Genomic DNA, 21,334 nt, shown 5'->3' on the forward strand with positions numbered 1-21,334 from the left:
AGGGGGCACCGAGACACCCTGTCTTTGTTCTTCTCACGTGCTGGGTGCCAGACATCTTTCTTGTATCATTTGTTCTCTTTATATTTTAACATCTTACAGTTTGTGAGTAGGAGCCATCAGGTTTGAAGATACCTAAAATGCAATTTTAAATTGCATTTGTTGGCTCGTAGGAGAGATCACTGTTTAACATCTTCATGAAAAGCGAAGCCTAGTCTAACCCAGTTGTTGCTCTTTGAGCCATTCTGGTAGGTGCAGCGTCCATGTGACCTTGTTAGGTAAACGCTTCCAAATTTGTATCATAAGGCACGTTAACACTATTACTGGAATATAGTGATGTCACCATACAGTTTATTCTGCACACCTTCCAAACCCATTTCAAGTGGGAAAAGCAATATGGGAAAAGCAATAAAGCTCAGTAGTTCAGCTCTGTTGTGACACCAGCACCTCATCACACCACAGCACTGAGTAGTGCATTGTGTATTTGAATACCTGTTATACACCCCTTTATAGACCTTTTAAAAAGTAGTAGCCCTGCCAACTCACATGGTGCTACTGTGTCGCACGCTATCGGCTCCCTTCACATGGTCACCACGTGAGGAGCTGTTTACACTCGGTGGCAGGGAAACTCGTCTTCGAGGCTTTGAACAGCTGTTGTCAGCAGAGGTTTTGTAGGTTTGGGAGGGGGCAAAAGTCTCCCTTAAGTACTTCTCTGCTTGATGCCCCACCCACTCCAAGCCACCCCCCTGCACAGTGCCATTTTTAGGTCTCGCCTGACCCAGCGCATGCGCTGGTCTGGCGAGACATTTTGTGAGGGCTCCAAAAAGTGCTACCAGGCCAGCCTAGACCTACAGTGCATGTGCGCGGGCCCGCGCGTCGCGCTTTACCGCGATTACTTTCACTTTCGTGGTCGCACGGCCGCTTTGATGTTTGATCGCGATCACTTTCACGGCCCCACGGCCGCTTTGTTCTCCGTGAGGCTTCAATAGATTGCAGCAGTTAAAACAAGCATTGGCATAGCCAATAGGCCTCGCTTTTGGGTCCTTATAAGTGTTTAGTTATGCAACTGTTGCATGGTTAAACACTTATAAGGTCCCAAAGGCGAGACCTATTGGCTAAGCCAATGCTTGTTTTGTTTGTAGTTGGAAGGTGTGTAGTATGCATAGTAATTTTAAGCAAAAATATATCTAACCTATGGATGTTTGCATTCTGTTTAGTGCCGAGGGAACATGCTATGATGCAGAAGTGGCCTTAGCAACAGGGCTGTTGATGACCTCCAACAGTCACCTCTCCAGCAGTGAAACATCACACTACTCTGAATCGCGAGGAGAAACCCCATGCTCATTCAACGATGATTATGACGACGAGGACGATGATGACGATTTCTCCTCTCCAGAATAACCACTGTTGAAAATGGACAGGAATAAGCTGCTTGTGTGTGTGTTCCCAGGATGCACCGTTGTGATGGTGGGTTCACTGTTCCCACTGTGCCACACCGTAGAAAATATACACGCGCACTAAAAAATATGATAAAAATGTATGAGGGTCACTTAAATGCAGTAGTAGAGCGCACAATTTAACTGTGCAGAGCAAAGAAAACACACAAGGAACATAATACATGCTCTAAGTAATGAGCACTTGCAAATCATGTACTCATGTTTATTTTCCAATACAGGAGGGCCTGCTTACTGTAGCGTTTTTTATTTTGTAATGGACCATGCTGTCACCCAAGACTGCAGATGAATCCACACTCCATAGAGAGGAGTACTGCTGGCAGACCTACATGACCAAGGAAAACTTGACTGATTGTACATAAAATAATAGAGAACCTATCAACTCACATTTTCAGTTTATCACCGGAAATACTTTTTTCAGTAGATCTTAAAATAGATGCTCTTACTTAGACAGGTTTGGTTTGATTTTGGTGAACTTTTCATCCGAGACTCTTAAAGGATAATTTGTGAATTAGAATGGGAAAAGGCCTCTTTAGAGTTGCCATATAAATCTTTTGCCTTGGGGCCCATTAATAATGTTAACACCCTTAAAAAGTGAGAAAATGCCCTTTGGGGTGACAGGAAAGGGGTTTTAGGAGTGCATTTACATAACCATGTTCCCTCATTCTTAATATGATAATGATCCTCCTGAACAGAAATGCCATCAACAAATGGGCATCACATGTTATACACCCCAAAAACAAGATGTTGACTGGCAAAAGAACTAATTAGAACTCTTGATTACTCTAATTTCTTTAAAAGAAAAATGGGTCTATGCCCTGCTATTTTGAGAATCCATGTCTTAGGCAGTAGCATCTCAAAGACGGAAGCGTTACCAGAGTATATGTCAAGTGGTCAACACTAAACCCCCTTGTAAGGCTGCAATGTTTAGTAGTCCATTCTCATTCGAGCTTTAATCCTTATTAGAAAGTCATCGATGTTGAAAATTTAGAAATGTTTTACCTCTGCTGCTAAACCGATTTTGGATCTGACCAGTCTGTGTGTAGGATAAATAATCAATTCTATCAATTGTCCTTAAAAGTGGAATTCTTGGTTAGTTGAAAATCTCATAATTTTTTGGTTAAAATCTTGGTTGTTGCCTTTCACTTGTTACTAAAGATACTCCTTCTATGGTTGTTAATTGTTGTGAGACAGAGGGCGTGTGTGCGGTCACGCCCAGAAGCCAGTGTCTATTTGAAAGATCCCAGTTTACAAGGTCATTGTTTTGTGTTTTATGCACGTATGGACGATTTGTGCAAGTCCAACCGCTATTCTTTGCCTCGTATATGAAACTTCAAGCCCATAACTTTAAAATGATAGTGGAATTATTGAGGATTATTTTGGTGCAAAGATATGTAACTTACTCCTGTGTGCAATAGTGCACAAGTAAGTGTGAATTGTTGCTTCAAAGTAGCTCTGCACAAGAATAATTAGCCGACAGTGCTGCTGAGCTTCGAGATGATCACATTTTGCCTTAATCAAAGTTGCCTTGCAGGCCTTTGCTATTCTTGGAAATTTGAGAAAAAACGTATTTCAAAAGCTTTCATGAATGAATAGTTCAATCTCCTGTAAATCTCTTGCAATCAACTGTTCTTGCCAGTATCCTCTATCCTCCATGGTCTTCTCTTTTTGTTTTTAACCTAATACAAGCAAACAGTGTCTATGTCCATGTTGTATCGCCTGCATTTTTTTTTTGAAAGGGCCAAATCTAGCTTCAGTCTTCATGGTAAACATGGGTAATATCCTGCGACACCCAGTGCATTGTTATGTGGCATGCCCTTTGTTCTGTAGTTATGTGGCACATCTGGAAGCTCAAAACTGTTGATGAACTGGAGAGGGGTACTGTAGAAACATCTGTATCTGAGGAACGGCCCAAGTTGCAGTGAAGACACATCCCTCGAACCTATACACTTGTAATGTTACATTTCCAAAGCTGCTTTTATGATTATTTGCTTTAAATTTAATTGAGTGCCTTTGCGAGAGTGTGTGTGATCCCACTTGTTTCCAACAAGTTTGAATAATCTCTCTGTCCAGCTCTGCAAATTTCTTTCAAAAAGCCGGATAATCTGGCTTCACGACATAGTTCCAATAGAGTATCTGCCTAATTTTATGGAAAAACTGAAGTGCTACCATGCATAAAAACCCAGTCAATGACATTTAAATAGAGAACAAAACACAAACAGATGCTAAAGTCCAGATTTAGAGTTTGCCAGACAGGGTACTCCATCACAAATTTGACATGAGTATCCATCCACCAAAACACTTGTATGCCTGCCTTAATTATAGACGGTTGGGCCGTCAGCTTTCTGTCAGCAGAGTTCCTGTGCATTACACTGCCAGCCCTATTTAGGGTGGACAGTCTAATGTCCTTTTTACTGTGTGTCACCGCCAGTAAATCCTGGCAGTGAGGGACTGAAAAAAACAAATGACCCACAATACCCAGGGAAAAAAGTCCCAGGGGGTATGGGTGTCATTAGTTTTTTGTTTTTCAGTAACAAACTCCCACTTTGGGAGTTGTTTTTGAAAAAACAAAACTTTATTAAAGTTTTGTGAATGGCCGCTTTCTACCAAACTTTACAGTAACCGCCATGACTGTGGTTCCTGTAAAGGTACTGAGATCATCGCTTGGCCAGCAGTGATCTTTAAAGTTGGCAGGCGATAGTCCATCAGGTTGGTAGACCTAATATCCTCCACCTCCTGACGTAGTTCTGTCTGCCAAACTTTAAATCCCGTTCTAAGTATACCCAGCTATATCCATGTTTATTCACTGAGATACATATGGTATGTTCCTAACATTTATGCTGAAGCACACCTCCTTAAATCAAAGTAATTCAAAATGTTTGAAGATTTCACAAATGGGAGGATTTGGAAAATGGTATGATTTTGCTAAAAGTGAATGAGCGACCAATATTATGACTAAGCAGTGGAGAAAGTTATTAAATTAGCATCCTTAATTATTTTTAAGGTTACAGATATAATGTGTGCTTTTAAATGAAGGACCCTTTGGAAAACACTGGAGTGGTTGGTTTTCATTCGTTTTCATGGAAAAAAACACCTAAAACATGAGTGGACCTCTTTTCATGGTGTTGTAGTGAAATTGGACATATTTTGCAAGTGGCAATCCATGTGTTGGCAAACTACGCTTAGGAAAAACAGCCATGTGGTAGTAGGAGGATTTGAAGTCCATCTGGGTGCATCAGGCTCACGAACTGTATCTTGGCTTTGGATACACCACTGGTCTGCTCTGTTTTTTTCATGGCATAACAAAGTGGCCCTTGCAACTACGAGACACCTCACAAAATAACGTAGTGCAACCACTAATGCCACATTAGCAAGCACCCCATTATTGTCACACTCTTCCTTCCACACTAAGGTGCTCTAAAGGTCTGTGGCACATTCATAAATTATTTGATCAATTCATGCTTAATGTAGATATATTACAAAAGAATTGTGTGCAAAGATGTAATCTCTCACCATTTACCAATTCTACTGCGATACCTCTAGAAGTCCGACCATACACTTGTGAGGTTGCTTTTTCATGTAACCACACATAGTCTCAACATGCTTGAGTAATTTTTGCCATGTGCTCTACTAGTATTTGAGATGTTTCAGTTAAGACCTTCACTCCTAAAGCTATGATAGGATGAATGCACTTCATGCCACTTGTGTGACTTGAATGCATTATGAAGTAAGCTAAAAAAACAAATCTGGAAAAGGTGACCATGTGCAGTGTGGTTACTTTAAATCTGTTAGATGTGATAATGTGCTCTCTACTGTAGCTATCATTCAGCAGCACATTTAGTCTCTCTCAGGTGAGCAATCATAGCTTGGAATATTGAATGCTACTGCATCAACACTATGATTGCGCTTCTCATGGTGGGTTAGGAAAATTGGCACCTTAATAGATAATGTGCTTTGGCAGCTGAATAGGCAGCACGAAGGGCTTACAGAAGATTTCCAGATCAGCAAGTGGGCGTTTTCTGGAAAGCTGATGTGGCTAATGTGTGCCAGAAAAGTGGTCAGCAGTGCACCGACTCTACACGACTCTCTATAAATTTCCTGATTTTAATGTTATATGGCCCACTCTGCCCAACAATCTTTCGCTATTCTTAAACCTAAAATAGTAAACTGTTCCTTCATACCTAAAGATGGAATAGGTCAGGTGCCAAGGAGCGTTACGTGTCCAGCTATTGTTTCGATCTCCTCCCTTCAGGAGTACTGACATTTCTGAAATGCATCCAATTCTATTCTTCCACTTAACCTCAAATTAAAATTGACAGGGAGACCACTGTACCTAACTCTCGAGGCTCAGTTCTGGAATTGAGAAGTGATAAAGTCATATTTTTCCTCACTCTGTCACATTGCAATGCTGAAATGGGACGGTTCCTGAAAAGTAAAAGGGCAAGATTGATGCAGTTCCATTTTATATTCCTTAAATCTCCCAATTAAATCCCTAATGATGTTGCATATAAAGCCTTGGGTACTCGGATAGCAGACATTTGTGATTCTTCTTCTTTACTTTAACAGCAAAAGGGTGTTCGCATGTAGCTTTTATGCATGAAATGGTAAGTTGTGAACAATGTGAAACAACCATATTGTCTTTGCAGTGTTTACTACTACAGTGTTGCCTATAGATCGTACTGTGCTACAAAATGTTCACTTTGCATATTAACTCAAGATAACATGCCTGGTCAGCCCTTTAGCTAACTACAGAGGGTCCCCACAGAAGTGAATAGTCTGCTCTGCTTACTTGATGCCACATGCACATTCCTTTAAACTGCACTTTTCAAGTGTGAAAATACATTTCATGCTTTACATAGAAAAGTGTAGCTCCTTGTCTGGACCATGAAATGAGTTGTTCAGCTAACAGCGCCGTTCACTGCCTGCCTTAATCTGTCAAACGGGAGAATAAAATCTCCCTAGTGGAAGAAACAAAAGTCAGCAGTTGTAAAGCAGACCATGCTTGAGAAACCTGAGAATTAGAAGTCAAATCATAAATGTAGCTACAATTTTCTGTTATGATAATTTTGTGTTATAGATCAGACATTGTAATTTACTTTTAAGATCTTGGGTTTGGTGTATAATTTATGTTGTCAATTAAAAAAAAGTAATTTAATATTCCACCCGAAGTTCTGAGAACAGATTAACAAAACATAATGTCTTCAGGAGGGCTTTATGTGTAGAAGTGGTCAATACTTGGTGTTGTTATCCCTAACACAGAATCCAAACTTATTGGATCAAAGAATTCGGATAAATGAAGATACAATCTTAAAGTACAGATACAAATGTGAAAGGGAAAAGTCATTGGCAAATGGGTGTTTTGTATATTAATCCTATTTTGTAGAAACTAAGTGCATATTATTTTATATCTTGTAAAGCATTTAGGAAGAGTTACAGTATGATCTCTACTAAAATGTGTGTGTGTAAACCAGTGCAATGTACAACACAATATTAGTTTAAATTCATCAGGTATGCAAATAAAGACACTGAAAAACATATGGTGCAGTGCAAAGTCAGGTGAGGTTATGTTCTGGGATAAGTGTCTTTGGCTATTAAATGTGCAACACATGTTGCCTGGGTTAAATAAACTTAAATTATACTCTTCAGACTACTGAGATCTTAAATCGCACTGAAGAGAACGGACGTGTGTGTCAGCTTTAACTCTTTTCTTTAAGGATAGGGAGATGCTTCTAATTGGAAAGGGTTGACTTACATAGCTATTTAAAAACATCTCAAATCCTCAACACTTACATTTTACTAGACTCTCTGTTCAAAATAAATATTTGCTTGTTGAATTAGCTATTTTAGTTTGTCTCAATAATCTGGCCTCTTTTAGCAATAGCAGAAAATGGGAGCAGAAATAAAGGGTAACAGCATAGCTGGTGGAGTTCAGGTTCACACTAAGCAAAGTCGCAAAGGCACCAGTGTCTGTAGACTATGTATCCTCTAGGCAACCTCAAATAGAATCAAACTTTTGCTGGGCTCTCTTTCCCCTAGCTCTAGCTAGGGTCTTCTCTCTTTCCCTCGTTTCTCTGACAATAGCCCACCACTCGGCAACTGAAGGAGGCTTGGGTGAAATCCAGACACTGGCTATTGCAAGTCGAGCTGCTACTAGCATTATTGCAATGATGGATCTATACCCACAACTGTCCTCTCAGTTGTCGAGAAAGTATATTCGCCCCCTAGTCGGAGCTTAATGGCAAATTATATCTTCTGCCAGAATATTACTAGTTCAGGGCAGGTAACGAACATATCCACCAAGTCGGCAGCAAGCATCCCACATTTAGGGCATTCACTACGTGCCCCACCAGATGTTCCCGCTTGATAGCCCCTGCCACGACTCCACCTAGCTATCCTCTCTGGTGTATAGTATAATGCGCATATGGTCCCGAACTGCTGAAGTCTTAGACTTACTGAGTATACAGATCGCTCGATAACCTCAAATGCCATCCTGATCTCTTCGAGAGTAATATTTGATCCCAGAGTCACACTCCATTGCGCTGCTAGCTTCTGACATCCGTCCACTCTAACCTGACATAAACATCGATACATCGTGCTAATTGCTGTCATCCGATTCTGTGCATTTAAGCAATCCCTTAACGCTGAGCCTGAAACACATCACAATAGGAGGTGTCTAGTAAAGTAATCACTAAGCTGAAGGTATTTAAAAAACATCTGTTGAGGGATAGCGAATGTAATTTGCAAGTTCTCAAATGATCGAAAGCCATTGGTATCGCAAAGCTGACCCAAATTGTAAATGCCATGCTTTCCCCATTTCCGGCCCTCAGAATCCTGAAATATCGCGGGTAGCATTGGGTTACTCCAAAGGGGGAGGTTATCATATATCAGAGAAATAGAGCCCCTCGCCATAATGCCCCGCCATTTGTGTACGCAGTCCCTAATGGTCTTAAAGCGTACCCGTTTAAAGTAGTTGGGATCATTGATTTTGTATAAAACATTTGGCTATCTGAACCAAGAATAAGCCAGTGCCAAAAATCAGGTTTATCTGAGCTCATGAGGCTACGTAATCGCACCACAAATGCTGCCCAAAAATACATTTTAAAATCGGGGAGTTCTAACCCGCCTTCATTGTAAGGAAGTTTCATTAGTCCTATTGCCCGTCTCGATTTCTTGTACACCCAAATAAAACTGCTCAAAACCCTGTCTAACTTATTAAAGAAAGAATTTGGGATATGTAATGGGATTGAGCGAAATAGATACACACATTTTGGTAATACCTTCATCTTTATAATATTGCACCTCCCAAGGATGCTGATTGAAAGTTTATGCCAGCTTTTTAATTGCTTAGAGGTAGTTGCCAGTAAAGTATCATAATTTAGTGCATGTATATCTTCAATCTTAGGGGAAATACGAGCCCCTAGATACGTAGCAGTCGGGCAAGCCCCTATAATAGGTTGTTCCGGCTGAAAACTTAATAGCACTTGCGTTTTATTAGCATTCAGCTTATACCCTGAAAATCGTCTGAATTTCTTAACTTCCATTTTGATACTTTTTATTGCAAGTGCTGGATTGGTAGTAAAAATACGCGATGACTTTCAGCTGCCACTGCCCTATAATCAAGGGGAATATCTGAGTGTTAGCCTGTAGTGCCTTAATAAATGGCTCAATATAAAGGGTGAAGAGGAGGGGAGAAAGAGGGCAGCCCTGTCTAGTACCACATTGAATTGGAAATAAAGCAGTTTGCACATTTCCATAAAGTAGTTTAGCCTGAGGCTTACAATAGAGAGCTTGTATCCACTTACAATACTTTTCACTTTCCCCATATGCTGTAAGCGTTGCCCATAAATAATCCCATGCCACCCGGTCAAAAGCTTTTTCTGCATCCAACAACATCACGGCCAGATTTATTGATAGTTTCCCCGCAACATCAAAAGCTGCCACCGCGGTGTTAACATGTGCGGTGGTGTCTCTCCCCTGTATAAATCCTTGCGGTTGTGGGGAAACCAAGCCAGGCATCATAGGAGCTAAACGGGTGGCCAGAATCTTAGCAAATACCTTAGCATCTGAGTTTATTAATGATATCGGCCGATAGGAGCTACGCTCCTCTGGGGCCTTATCTTTTTTTAAGAAGAAAATAATATTAGTAATATTTCAAGAGTCAGGTGCCCGTCCCCTAACTCCTATCAGCTGTATTACCTTCCACAGCAAGAGCCACCAAGCTCTTGCAGGCCTTCTAGAACTCAGCTGGGATAGCATCCTCACCAGCTGCCTTCCCCGGTAACAGCCCCACAATTGCTTCCTCAGTCTCATCTTTCATAATTTCCTGTTCCAATAAACTCAGGTCTTCCTCCCGCAAAGGCGGTAAATTATTCTCCTCTAAATATTTCTGCATACCTGTCAAATCCAACTCCGCATCTTCAGAGTATAACTTCTGATAAAAAATAGAAAATTGGTCAGCAATGGCTTGAGGATGCTTATATAATATATTATCCTCCCCTTTAATAGCTTTTAATTGTAGTTTTCGCACGGATATCAGCTAATTGATGCGAAAGTACCTTTCCAATTCGATCTCCATATTCATATTGTAATGTCCTATGTTTAATATAGCTCACAGCTACTTTCTCCTTTAAAACCCCATTCATTGCCACTCTTTGTTCTATCAGAGAGGCAAGCAGTGATTCCTGATCAGCCGCACCTCGGTGGACTGCATCAGCATGACGAAGTTCACTGGCTATTAACTTGTGGAAGGCCACTTTACTTCGCGTTTCTCATTCTTTGTTTTGTCACCAAACATATTGCTGGGTAGCTCCCCTGATATAGGCCTTCATTGCATCCCATACCTCACAGGGAGAAGCACATCCCTCATTATCTTCCAGAAAATTAACTAGTTCTTTATGAATAAATGTCAGATAATTAGAATCAGCAAGCATATAGCGTGGGAACGAAAAAGACCGGGGAGAGCTAGACCCTGATTTAGCCTGAAAAGATAACAGAATAGGATTGTGGTCAGATGTAATCCAGGGCACACTTCCTTATGAGAAGTAGTCAGTATGTTATCTGAGACCCATGCCATGTCAATCCTAGAATACTGTCGATGTGGGGCCGAATAATATTTATATCCCGGAATAGATGGGAATAGGGAGCGCCACGCATCCTTTAAGCCATGCAGCTGCCCTAATTCCAGGATTGAAGCTCTCACCTTCGCCATTCTGGAGGTGGACCCTCGGCTAGTGGAGTCAATAGCATATTCAACTATGCAATTAAAGTCACCCATAATTACACGTTCCCCCTGCCAGTCTAGTAGCTCCAAGCATATAAAATCAAACGTAGTGGGGTCATCGATATTGGGGACGTATAATGCACAAAAGCATATTTCAAACCTTTAATCTCCAATTTCGCCAAAGCCCACCTCTCTCTTTTATCTGCAAGGGTCTTAAGAATTCTACAATCCGGTGCCTTGCTCGCCAGAATTGCAGTACCCCGTATGGACACATTCTGTGAAGTGTAAATTACTACTTGGTACCCCAACTGTTTAAGCAAGCTTTTATCTTTATATGCAATGTGTGTCTCCGTGAGGAGTACGAATGAGGTTTGTATGCGCTGAGCTTTTCCCGTACTAATTGTTGTTTTGTCTGTCTGTTAAGGCCTGAAACATTCCAGGCCAAGCACTGAATCATTGCCATAACCTAGGACATGCACCCCACCTGTGACCACTGTTTAGCATCAACCCTTTATCTATTCTCTACTCGCTTTTCTTACCCATTCTCTTGCTCCATTTAAATGTACCCCTACTGACTATTTTTACATCACCCACAACCCTCCCACCACCAACCCCTGTGCCCCTAGCAGCCCCGCCCCAAGACCCCCTGTATCCTAAAGAAGGAATCATCCTCCTTGAAAGTTGCCGCTGAAAATGACCGCTGTCGACTCACAGCACATCAAGGACAGCCCACCAACCACCCCCCCACCACCGAACCACCCCAGTAAAGAATGAAAGCATAGCCCTCCCTAAGTTGCCGGATAGAGTGAGAAAGCATACACCATTGTGTCTTATATCAAAACAAATACCAGTTATCACCCTTATCAACCTTAAATTCTAGCTCTTATCAGAGGCCTTGGCTGCCTGCCAATGGGTCAGAGCTTGCTAAGCCTCCTAGTCTGAGAAAACAAACTGTGAATGTCTATCTTTAGTGTCTTTCAGCCGAGCCGGCTCTTGTAGGAACACCTGGGCTCCTTCTGCTTTTATAGGATCGATAAGTTGTCTCATCTTCCATCGCTTGTCCATGGTGGCTCGACTTAAGGCTGACCTAACAAAGATAGAAAGGGGATCTACTACTACTGGTGAACTGGGCTTAGCTTTTAAAGAGGCCGCCTGTCTTAACAAAGAATTACCCAAAAAAATCAAAACAGGTCTGGGATAGCAGGTGTTAGGCCTTTGCAAAGTAATAGGCAGCCTATGTGCTCTCTGAATTTGACAATCCCAATCCCAGTCGGACAATTCCGGGAAAGCTTTTTGAAGTAACTGGACAACAAAAGTGCGTGGATCGGAGCCCTCCTTGCCTTCTGGAATCCCAAGTAGCCATAGATTACTCCGGCACTGCCGGTTTTTCAAATCTTCTATCTTTGCTTGCATGGCTAATAGTTGAGCATTATGAGAGTGTACTACTTTTGTAGTTGCAGTGACCGTATCTTCTGTCTCCGTAACTCGGGTTTGTAGCTCAGCAATATCCCTTGTTAAGACTCCAACCGTATTAGTGACCTCATTCAAAGACTGTTGAATGCTGAGATTGTCAGCTCTAGCGTTCGTGCAGTGCCTGTAAGATAAGAGAGAGTGATGGCTCCTTAGCTGATGTAGGAGACCCTGATGGTTGGCTAGCGACCATTTCCCCCTATCACTGGCCACCTCAACATTAGGTGAAGTTTCAATTTCAATTTCTTCGGGGGTTTGCCTTGACTGATCCGGTGTGGTTGGTAACATGGGCTGAACCTCTAGGTCTACTGAGGTCTTTTCCGAGTCAATAATCCTCTTGGAGTCCGATCCCATTCTCAGGCCTGAGCCAGACAGCCGAGAAATCAACGATTTCACCTCCCCCTTTGATTGAACCCATTTTCGGAGAGGACTCCCCTCAGGTGTAACTTTCGGGCGTGATCTGGAGCCAGAGCTGCTATGCCAGTTGTTACCAAGCCAATCTGTCCCTTTCTTGCGTGCCTGACGTGCCTTAGGTTGTTGATTTTTACCTCCTGGGAAAGAGCTTGACCCCCATTGCTCAGCCAGTTTGGATTTAGCATTAGCATTATCTCCCAGAAGTGGGGTCCCTAATCTTGTTTCCATAGAAGGGAGTGAGCAATCCTTATTCACCTGTTCCTTATGTGTCCTAGGCATCCCTTGGCCGCCAGCATTAATATCCGATAAATCCTGATCCTGATCTATACTGTTGGGGGGAGGGTCTAGGCTATTAGGCATAGTACTCCCCCAGACGCCGCCTTCCTGATCGCTATCCCTAGCAGACACAGCCCCTCCTCAGCGGCCAGGTTCTGAAGAGAGTCTATCCTCCCCTTGTGCAGGCACAACCTCCACTGCCCCGCCTGCACTAAACGTATCACTACAGTCCACAGCTGGCCCCTTCAGATGGTTTCTGTTTTGTGCAGGCGTCTCTGCTGGAACCTGTGTTTGTCTGGCATGGACTTTTATAGCTCTACAAAATAGACATGTTTCACTAAGAAACTATTCTATGGCCATGAGGATCCCTCCTTCAAGTCAGTGATTTCACAAAAGTGTAAATTGCTACCTTTATGAACAAGGTCTGGACAAATGAAAAATCCTCAACGTTATCTTCAGTGATATTGACTATAGCATCACTTTTCAGTCAACCTCATCATCATATTTGTGGGATATGGCCTTATATGTTTCAGGAATTCACTCTTAATTGGAGCTTAAAAACTAGCTTGAGAAAAACAGTATTCAGTTTCTCAATATAAATCTGGCATATCCAGAAAGAGACAAAACTGGTGTGTTTTGTAAGAATGAATTATGTTCTAAGACACCCTAGAAGAATATTTGGGCATCCTCGAAAGAAATGGTAGAACAAAAAGGCCATGGGAAGTAACGACGAAAACTTGACGCCAGAGCACCTAATGGTCTAAATGTTGAAGTGTAGCTGCTTGTATTTCTTCAACAACAAGAACATCAGGCCATTTAGTTTTGGGCTTTAATAGAAGAAAGAGTATGATGACTTAATCTTGTAATGACCTAACAATTTATGGGATTTATGCAGTATCTTAATAGATACATTTTAATTTGCAGACCAATTAATACAGTAACATTCTAATAAGGAATAATGCAACATAAGTATTGACTTGAGTACGATTTCTAATTTCCATGGGATTCATGCCAACTTATGTTGATGGTTATAAAAAAAGTAATTGGTTTCAAAGTCAAGCAGATAGACAACCACATCAACATGCACTTTTTACAATAATTGAACCTTGAGATGATTTATTAGCAGGAAGGGGGAAATCGTGAATTTGTAAATTTGTGTACATAATCAGTCTTCTTCTCCCCAGTAGCCTGACACAATATATGATAATGGAAAGCTGTGAAATTCCAGTATCGTCCACTGGCTGTTGTTGGTTGAAATGTTTCACTGATATATGTTCGTCCTGGAGAGATATCAAGAGTCAGTCAGATCCTTATTGATAGAACTAACCAAGTGCCATGACCTCTAAAAGGCACATCCATTTCTAAAATAGATGACTAGTTTATAAAAAAAAGAATTAGTATTAAAAAACCCATTTCCCAGTGGCAATTCCATTTTACATGGTTTACCTTAGGATTGATTACCGTTCCATTTATCTAACTTAATCCCAGCAAGTTTTTTTTTTTGTTACAGCTGAATAACAGATCGCTATTAATGCAGATAATTTGCCTTGTCAATATGTGGTGTAAGGCTTGCTTTATCAGTACTGGTTCAAAGGGGGTTTCTCTGGATGTGGATAAGTCAACATGTTTTGCCACTATTAATGCCATTCAATCCTGCCTCCAGTTAAACTTTTGACACATGGACATCTTCCTGCCTTCCATTACTCTTTTAAAGGACATTGAAGCAGTCATTCTGGTAAATTTTACCTGAGCACCAGCCACAAAATCAGCAGCGACTTTACAATTACAGTTTCCTAGTATTCCTCACCCAAGGCTCGTTTTACCCCATGTTATCAAACTCCTTTCTCCTCCCTCAAAATAGCTACGCATTCATCCATGTGTGTTGTGATTTTTGGAAAAAATGTTGGTTGATTCACGCTGGCAATCTGGATAATGATCTGTCAACTTACCCAAGAAAAGAGGAGTTCTCAGTTTCAGGTTCAGTTTCTGGCTATTCACACAATACAGGTTCGAGATAAGAGGAGGCACCTGGATCCAAACCAACTTTCCATAATCTCAAGAACTCTGCAAGTTCATATATGATGTGAATGATTTATTTTGTAATGCCACAGACTTTGTAAATAAACACCCAGCTCATTTTTTATGAAAGTTTTATATAAACTTATTTCTGCATACAGGATCTACAAGTGCATTTACTGAACAAGCTGCCAACGTATATTGGAGTTATACTTCCTTCAATTAGGCTCAGAAGTCTGCATCTGCATTAAAGTGGAAAATACGCGTGCATTAAATGCAGACTGTCTTTAGTTAACCTATGTATGGTGGGCAAGTGGATTTGTAATGCAAAAGGACAGAATAAACGACTGCAAACACAGAATGTATTTTGTCTTTTATATTAGCATAAATACAAAATATTGAAAAAAGACATTGTTGTACTTTATTCAGGAGACATTCTGTCTCTGCTCTTGACTTGTAGGTCTAAGAGACTCTGGTATATTCGATCTCTAGTTTTGAAGATTCCTTCGCAGAACAGAGTCTAGTTTGGATTGTGAGGCTGCCTTCTCAACCCTGACTTTGCATTGCCTGGCATGCAGTGTGTCAATTGGAGGTGGGGAGAGCTGTCGGATAGTCACGACATCCATCTACTGGATTATCTGCACTGTGTTGTGTGATAATTGAAAGTCCTGTTTACTGTGCTCTACTGTTTAGTGTGTGGAGTATCTCAGGGGGTGGATGCTGTTGTGGGCAAACCACTGCCCCAAATATGGCATATATGTTCTTTATCTGATCTTGCATTGGAAACAGGCAGGCTTTACAATCACTGATATATTTATCACTTAGCAGCCTTGTGTTTTAGATAAAACATTGAGTGTTTACAACTGTACATTAACCACCTCTTCACAGTCGTACCATTCTACATAAGATTTTATATTTGCTTGTGATGCATGCATGTCACATGTTCTCTCTAGTGTATTCTGTTGTATATTTGTATGCAGCGTTTCTTGGAAATTAAAACACCTATCTGGACTTCGTGTGGTGTGTATGAGGCGACAGCTGCTTTTTGGTAGATGTTTTGAGGCTGTCTTATATTGTAAAAAATGTGTTAGTTACACTTGCGGTCTAGTGGACATAAAAGGGGTGGTCTGTTGAGTATACTGTGTTGGTTGTTTGTGTGTGCGGGGTTTGGAGGTTAGTCCTATACTGCATTTCTGTGCTGTTTTAGATGCAAATGATATGGTCTGTCTTATATATGATGATGGATTACAGCTTATCCTGACAGCCAAGATGATATGGTCTACCACTTGAAACATGGGAGAGAGGTGTACAAGAATCAAAGCTGCCTACTTGCTGCCATCAAGAATGCAACATAGATCAACCAGCACAGCAAGCAATACAAAGTCAGCCATGTCAGCCGGATGAAAGCCGAACTGCACTGGATCAACAACCACATTATTAAATATTGAGAGTGTGGCTTTTTTTGATTACATCTTCCTATGATTATTGCCTAGAAGTAAGGGGATGGGCAGAAATTACCCAAACTGGATAGATAACCCTAAGGTTTCCGTAACAATGAGATAATAGCTTTTTAAAAAACAATAGGAACCTCCTCAAAGCAAAAATTAAGAAGGCAGATTTAAAAGTATCAGAAAGATGTATTAGGTGAGCCTGCGTGCAAAGATCCAAAGGGGACCCAGATTTGAGTGAGACAAGTGCAATGCTGACAGACACCTTCATATGCAGGTCGTAGTAGGAAAGTAATTGACCATTTGAAAATTCTGGAAGGATACCAAGATGGACCGGGATCTAGAAAAGATGCTGTCTAATAGCCAAAAAGTTTTGGTAGAGCTAATTAGGCAAGGGCTTACATAGCATAAGCAAAGGAGAGATCTTAGTTTGGCAGTAAACAGAGTCAAAAGAGTTCCTTGGCCACAAAAAGGGTTCTTTAGTTGTTCTGGAAGCTACATTAATGTAGTTTTGGTGATGGAGGTGTAAGAAAATGAATTATTAATTGGGGGGTGGATTAGAGACCTCTACATGAAATATTGTCACCATTATTAAGTTCCGTCAAAGGTTGCAGTAATTTAAAACTGTACTTGACCCCCGGTACCTGTTCCACAGAGCAAGACAGCATAACATAACGAAAATGTGTAAAGCATGCAGAAATATCAAAACAGTTTTAAAGCTGAAAAACAACACAGTAAAATTTATAAGCAAAAGGACTTTAAAAGTACAAAATCCAATAAGCGAAATTAGATAAGAATTTTGAAGATTTAGGGTAAAAAGTGCCAAAAAAGCTAAGCAGCAATGATATTCTATGGTGTCAACAAACCGGGACCAAGGTGCAAGTTCAAACCAACTGCAATGGGGTACGGATCGCTGCACGTAGCAGGTTCGTCCTGGTCAGAAATTTTATTTTAGGACTTGGGGCCTATTTAGATCCTGGCAGATGCCCCGTTTTTCCTTGCCCTGGTGGAGGCACTGCCTGCCAGATTTATAAATGACCGCCAAGCTGCTGGTCATTTATAAAGCATTGCCAGGAACCGCCGTCATTTAGCCGTTTGGTGAAAGGCTCCACCAACATGAGTGAGCCCTGCACCAAACCGTTTTCTTTGATCTATTTTAAAAAAAAAATCCCCTAAATGGTCTTTTCTTCTTAAAAAGAAAAAAAAATGCTCCCCTCACCATGGTAGTCCTCTCTCATGCTGAGGGGGGCATTTAGCAGTTTTCACTGCTCCTTTTTTACCAGGGTTTTCCTGGTGGCGACAAGCAATGAAAACTGGCCTGTAATTCCTCCCATCTAGATTAGGTGGGTGGAATTACAGGTCTGCCTCCACCAGCCCTTACTCCACAGGACTGTCAGATGGGATTAATCAGGACAGAGACCGAATAGTCTCTGCCGTCATTTAACTTCTGGTCCGCCTGCATCTAAATCGAGCGGGTGAACCATTGTTTTGTCAAACAATCTCACAGTGCACTTTAGTCCTAAAGTTCAAGATGGCAAAACGTTTTCTGCCTTGTGCAGAGGCTATGTGCCCTCTCACAGGTGTGGCCAGGGAAGGGAGCAGTGCCCTTCTGTCTGGTCACTCAAAACCGGTTCTTTGGGTAGCTCCCCGCCCACTGGGGTTACAGCCAGCCTGGCTGGGGGAGAAAGAGTTGCCTTCCCCCGGTCTCACCTTACATTTACTTCCTAGTTCCAACCTAAATGTTCTTCATTCAAGGAGAAAAACACCACCTCCCTACAACCAGGCCATTGTTCTCCTCTGAAGTCTCATAAAGGTCTAGAACAGTCTGGGCAGCTGCTGGAGAGCTAATGCAAATTGCCTTCCAAGAGCGTCAGGCAGGGAAAAGGTACATTTAAGAAAGTAGCAATTCTGAAATATGTGTTAAAAAGCACACTTAAACATTATATTTGGCTTTTAATAAATATGAAAAATAGTGGTTTAACTATTATTTTAGTTGGTCCCAAACCTGAGATTCCAGAATTAATATTTTAATCTGTACTCTGGATTTCTTTCAAGGACAAAGCAAACACAAGGAGAAGATGGACGGAGCGCTGAAACGTTTCAGACACTCACCCCCAGTCATAGCTCTGGGTTGAATCCATCATCGTTCTTTAGCTCACTTTGCCACCTCAGTTCAGACCCAGCTATATGCAAATCAGTCTTGACCCTGTGCCTCATGGGAATAGTCCAGCCCGAACTGCCAAGCCAGGTCTTCCCTGACCCGAAACAAGCATCCTGGGGGCGGTTTTGGGGTATCACCCCTCATCAGCCAGGCTAGCTTGAATCCAGTGGCAAAGTGAGCAAGGGACCCACGTCTGGGCATACCCTGCCAACTAGGGTGGCGAATTGAGCTAAAGAATGATTATGCATCCCCATAAAATCAGCATATCCATGATTTACCCTATTACCTTAACTCTCATGCTTAGTATTAGTGAGGCTGTGTTGTATCAGCAGTATTTTGTTATCCCTTTAGTCACAGTAATCACTCTGTCTTCCCAAAAATCAGGTACCATATCAGAATTTTGAAATTGTCTTTGGTAAGTATAAATGAGGACTTTAAAGTTTTACAGATCTAATTAGGAAAGACTTTCAATTCATTCATTTTTCCATGTTGATTCCTTCTTGTTGCAATGTGCATTTTCCAAAACTGGTTTCAGATTTCAATGGCTGACTTTCTTTAACCATGCTCTTAGAATACTTAGCTCAATGTATTTGGTGATTTCTACTGAAGAGATCTCTCAATATATTTGGGCCATATATTCACTACGTAATGCTTCTTTAGGTAGTACACTGGACAATGATTAAAAACCTTACACTCATGCATTTCAAAAAAGCACTAGCTCTTCAAAGAGATTGAGAAAATTAGACACCAGACCCCACAATTCTGATAGATACTGCCTATCGCAAATTCATCACTTTTGGAAATATATATCCTCTAGGTGCCATCTGCATCTGGAACTTGTTCCCCAGCACTAACCCTGTAGCGCAGGTAGGTGGGGTACCATGTGGCCTCAGCTTGACTTTGCCTGTCTGTGGTGTGACACACAGAGACATATAAGAAGCGGACTGGTTAGCTGCCATCAGTTCCTGTTTCTGAGTGTCTCATCAATGCAGGTCTTAAGCGCCTCTTCGTACTTCAGCAAATAATTTCCTCTGCTATCGACGGATCAAATGTTTCCTAAGGTTTTGGGGTTTAAGCATGGCCACAGATGACACAAAAAGTTGTCCTTATCGGATCCATATAACTGTATTTGATGTCTTGGAATCAACTACAATCCCTTGGCCTGCAATTCCTATTTTGTGGTCTACAAACGGGCCCAAATCCGCCAGAAGTCTTTCCACAAAAAATGCCATATATAAGAGAAGCCCTCTTCTTTTTATAGGAAAACATTCCTTCTCTCTGGACAGTTTGGAAGCTCAGTGCTGTTTCTTGATGCCAGTCTTTTCATAGAGAGTTTAAATTCTGGAAAAGATGAAACTGAAGTTCCCGACTCAGTCTGCTGACTCTTTTCAGATGCAAGCCTTTCGACACGCCCGTTAGACTTTTTTTTCTAGGCAACCCCAGTATCATTTGGACCAATCCCAAAGGGTTACCCTGTTCCTGTGGGTTTGAAAATTCAGGCAGATCTTCCACCACCCAAATTCAAACTTTCACAGTTTCCGGCCTTGGTGCCGCTTCTGAGGAAGCCCCTATATTCTAAGGTACTGACCTCTGTGTTATTATCACATTCAAAGTCAACTGATATGATCCAGATGCCTAATGAAAATGGTTGAACCGGTTTTGATGATGTCTATCTGGCAGAAGACCTCCCTCGGGTCCAGATGGAGGGCGTTTTTTAATCAAATTCTGATGCCATAACATTGCCTTATGGAGACTTTGGAGGCACCGAGGATGATGAGGCGGAAAAACTTCAGCCTCCTTATGATACAAATGCCAAACAAACTTCTACTGAAGGAGGGTCTGACGTATAAGGGATGTCCCCTTTTATAGACCACTTAGATTCTGTAAGTCCAGGTAACGTCCGGCATTTGGACGTTACCTTGACTTACAGAATCTAAGTGGTCTATAGAACGGGACATCCCTTATATGTCAGACCCTCCTTCAGTAGAAGTTTGTTTGTTTGTTTGGAAATGGAGCCACGGAATAGCCCTTTTCCACTGAAATGAAATTCAATGAAACTGTCTCCCGCAGCTTAAGAATCACTACTGTTGTTCTTATACCTTTTCGTAAATATTCCGATCGCACTCACTACACATTTTTTTAAACGATTGCGATCAAATCTGATTGCACTCATCTGGGCGGGTCGACATATGAAACACTCACAATGCCACAAGCACAGGGCGGCCTTGGGGCCCCTGACATGCAACTGTATGCGCTGTGCGTGCAAGCACAGTTTATACATCATTGGCTCCACCCAACCCCCTTTCAACCTCACTTTGCAATTGAGCTTGATCGAGCAGAACCGTGGCCACTTAACACTGCTATTTTTCAGAAATTATAATAATAATAAATAGTTTATAAAGCGCCTGGCTACACCTACTGGTGTGTCCCCACACTATAGAAGCAGTTACCTGCAGGCGTCAGAAACAGGGCAGCGAGGCTTAAGACTGATAGAGCCAGGTTTTTAACCCCTTCGGTGCTCATGACGGAACGGTTCCGTCATGAGCCACGGTTGAGCTGTGCTCATGACGGAACCGTTCCGTCATGACCACGCCCGCGCAAGAAACCGTCAGCACAGCGGCGGAATTTGCGCAGCATGGAAGGGGTTAAGCCTCTACGGAAGACATTCTCAGATTTTTCTGCATGTTGCAAAGGTGGAAGAGTGTTCCAATATTTAGCTGCCAAATAGTCAAATGAGCTTCCATCCATCCTCGCCCTTTTGTTTTTCGGGACTTTAAGCAGATGGGCTCCTGTCGATTTCAGTTGCCGAGTCGGGTTGTAGGGGGTCAGGAGATCATGCAAGTAGCTGGGTCCTTTCCCCTGCAGACTCCGGTGACAG

The 21,334-nt window shown here is 41.8% G+C and overlaps 1 protein-coding gene across 1 annotated transcript in view; it reads left to right on the forward strand.

Annotated features, from left to right (window-relative positions):
- TFDP2 (transcription factor Dp-2) overlaps window positions 1-3,157 on the forward strand; it is a 421,645-nt gene extending 418,488 nt beyond the window's left edge. The window contains exon 11 of the mRNA XM_085633640.1: window positions 1,215-3,157. Within this exon, the coding sequence (XP_085489766.1) occupies window positions 1,215-1,398 (184 nt within the window). The 3' untranslated portion in view covers window positions 1,399-3,157. The remainder of the gene's footprint in view (window positions 1-1,214) is intronic.
- Window positions 3,158-21,334: the final 18,177 nt, after the last annotated feature.

This window comes from Triturus cristatus, chromosome 11 (assembly GCF_964204655.1).
Source record: "Triturus cristatus chromosome 11, aTriCri1.1, whole genome shotgun sequence".
Lineage (NCBI taxonomy): Eukaryota > Metazoa > Chordata > Amphibia > Caudata > Salamandridae > Triturus > Triturus cristatus.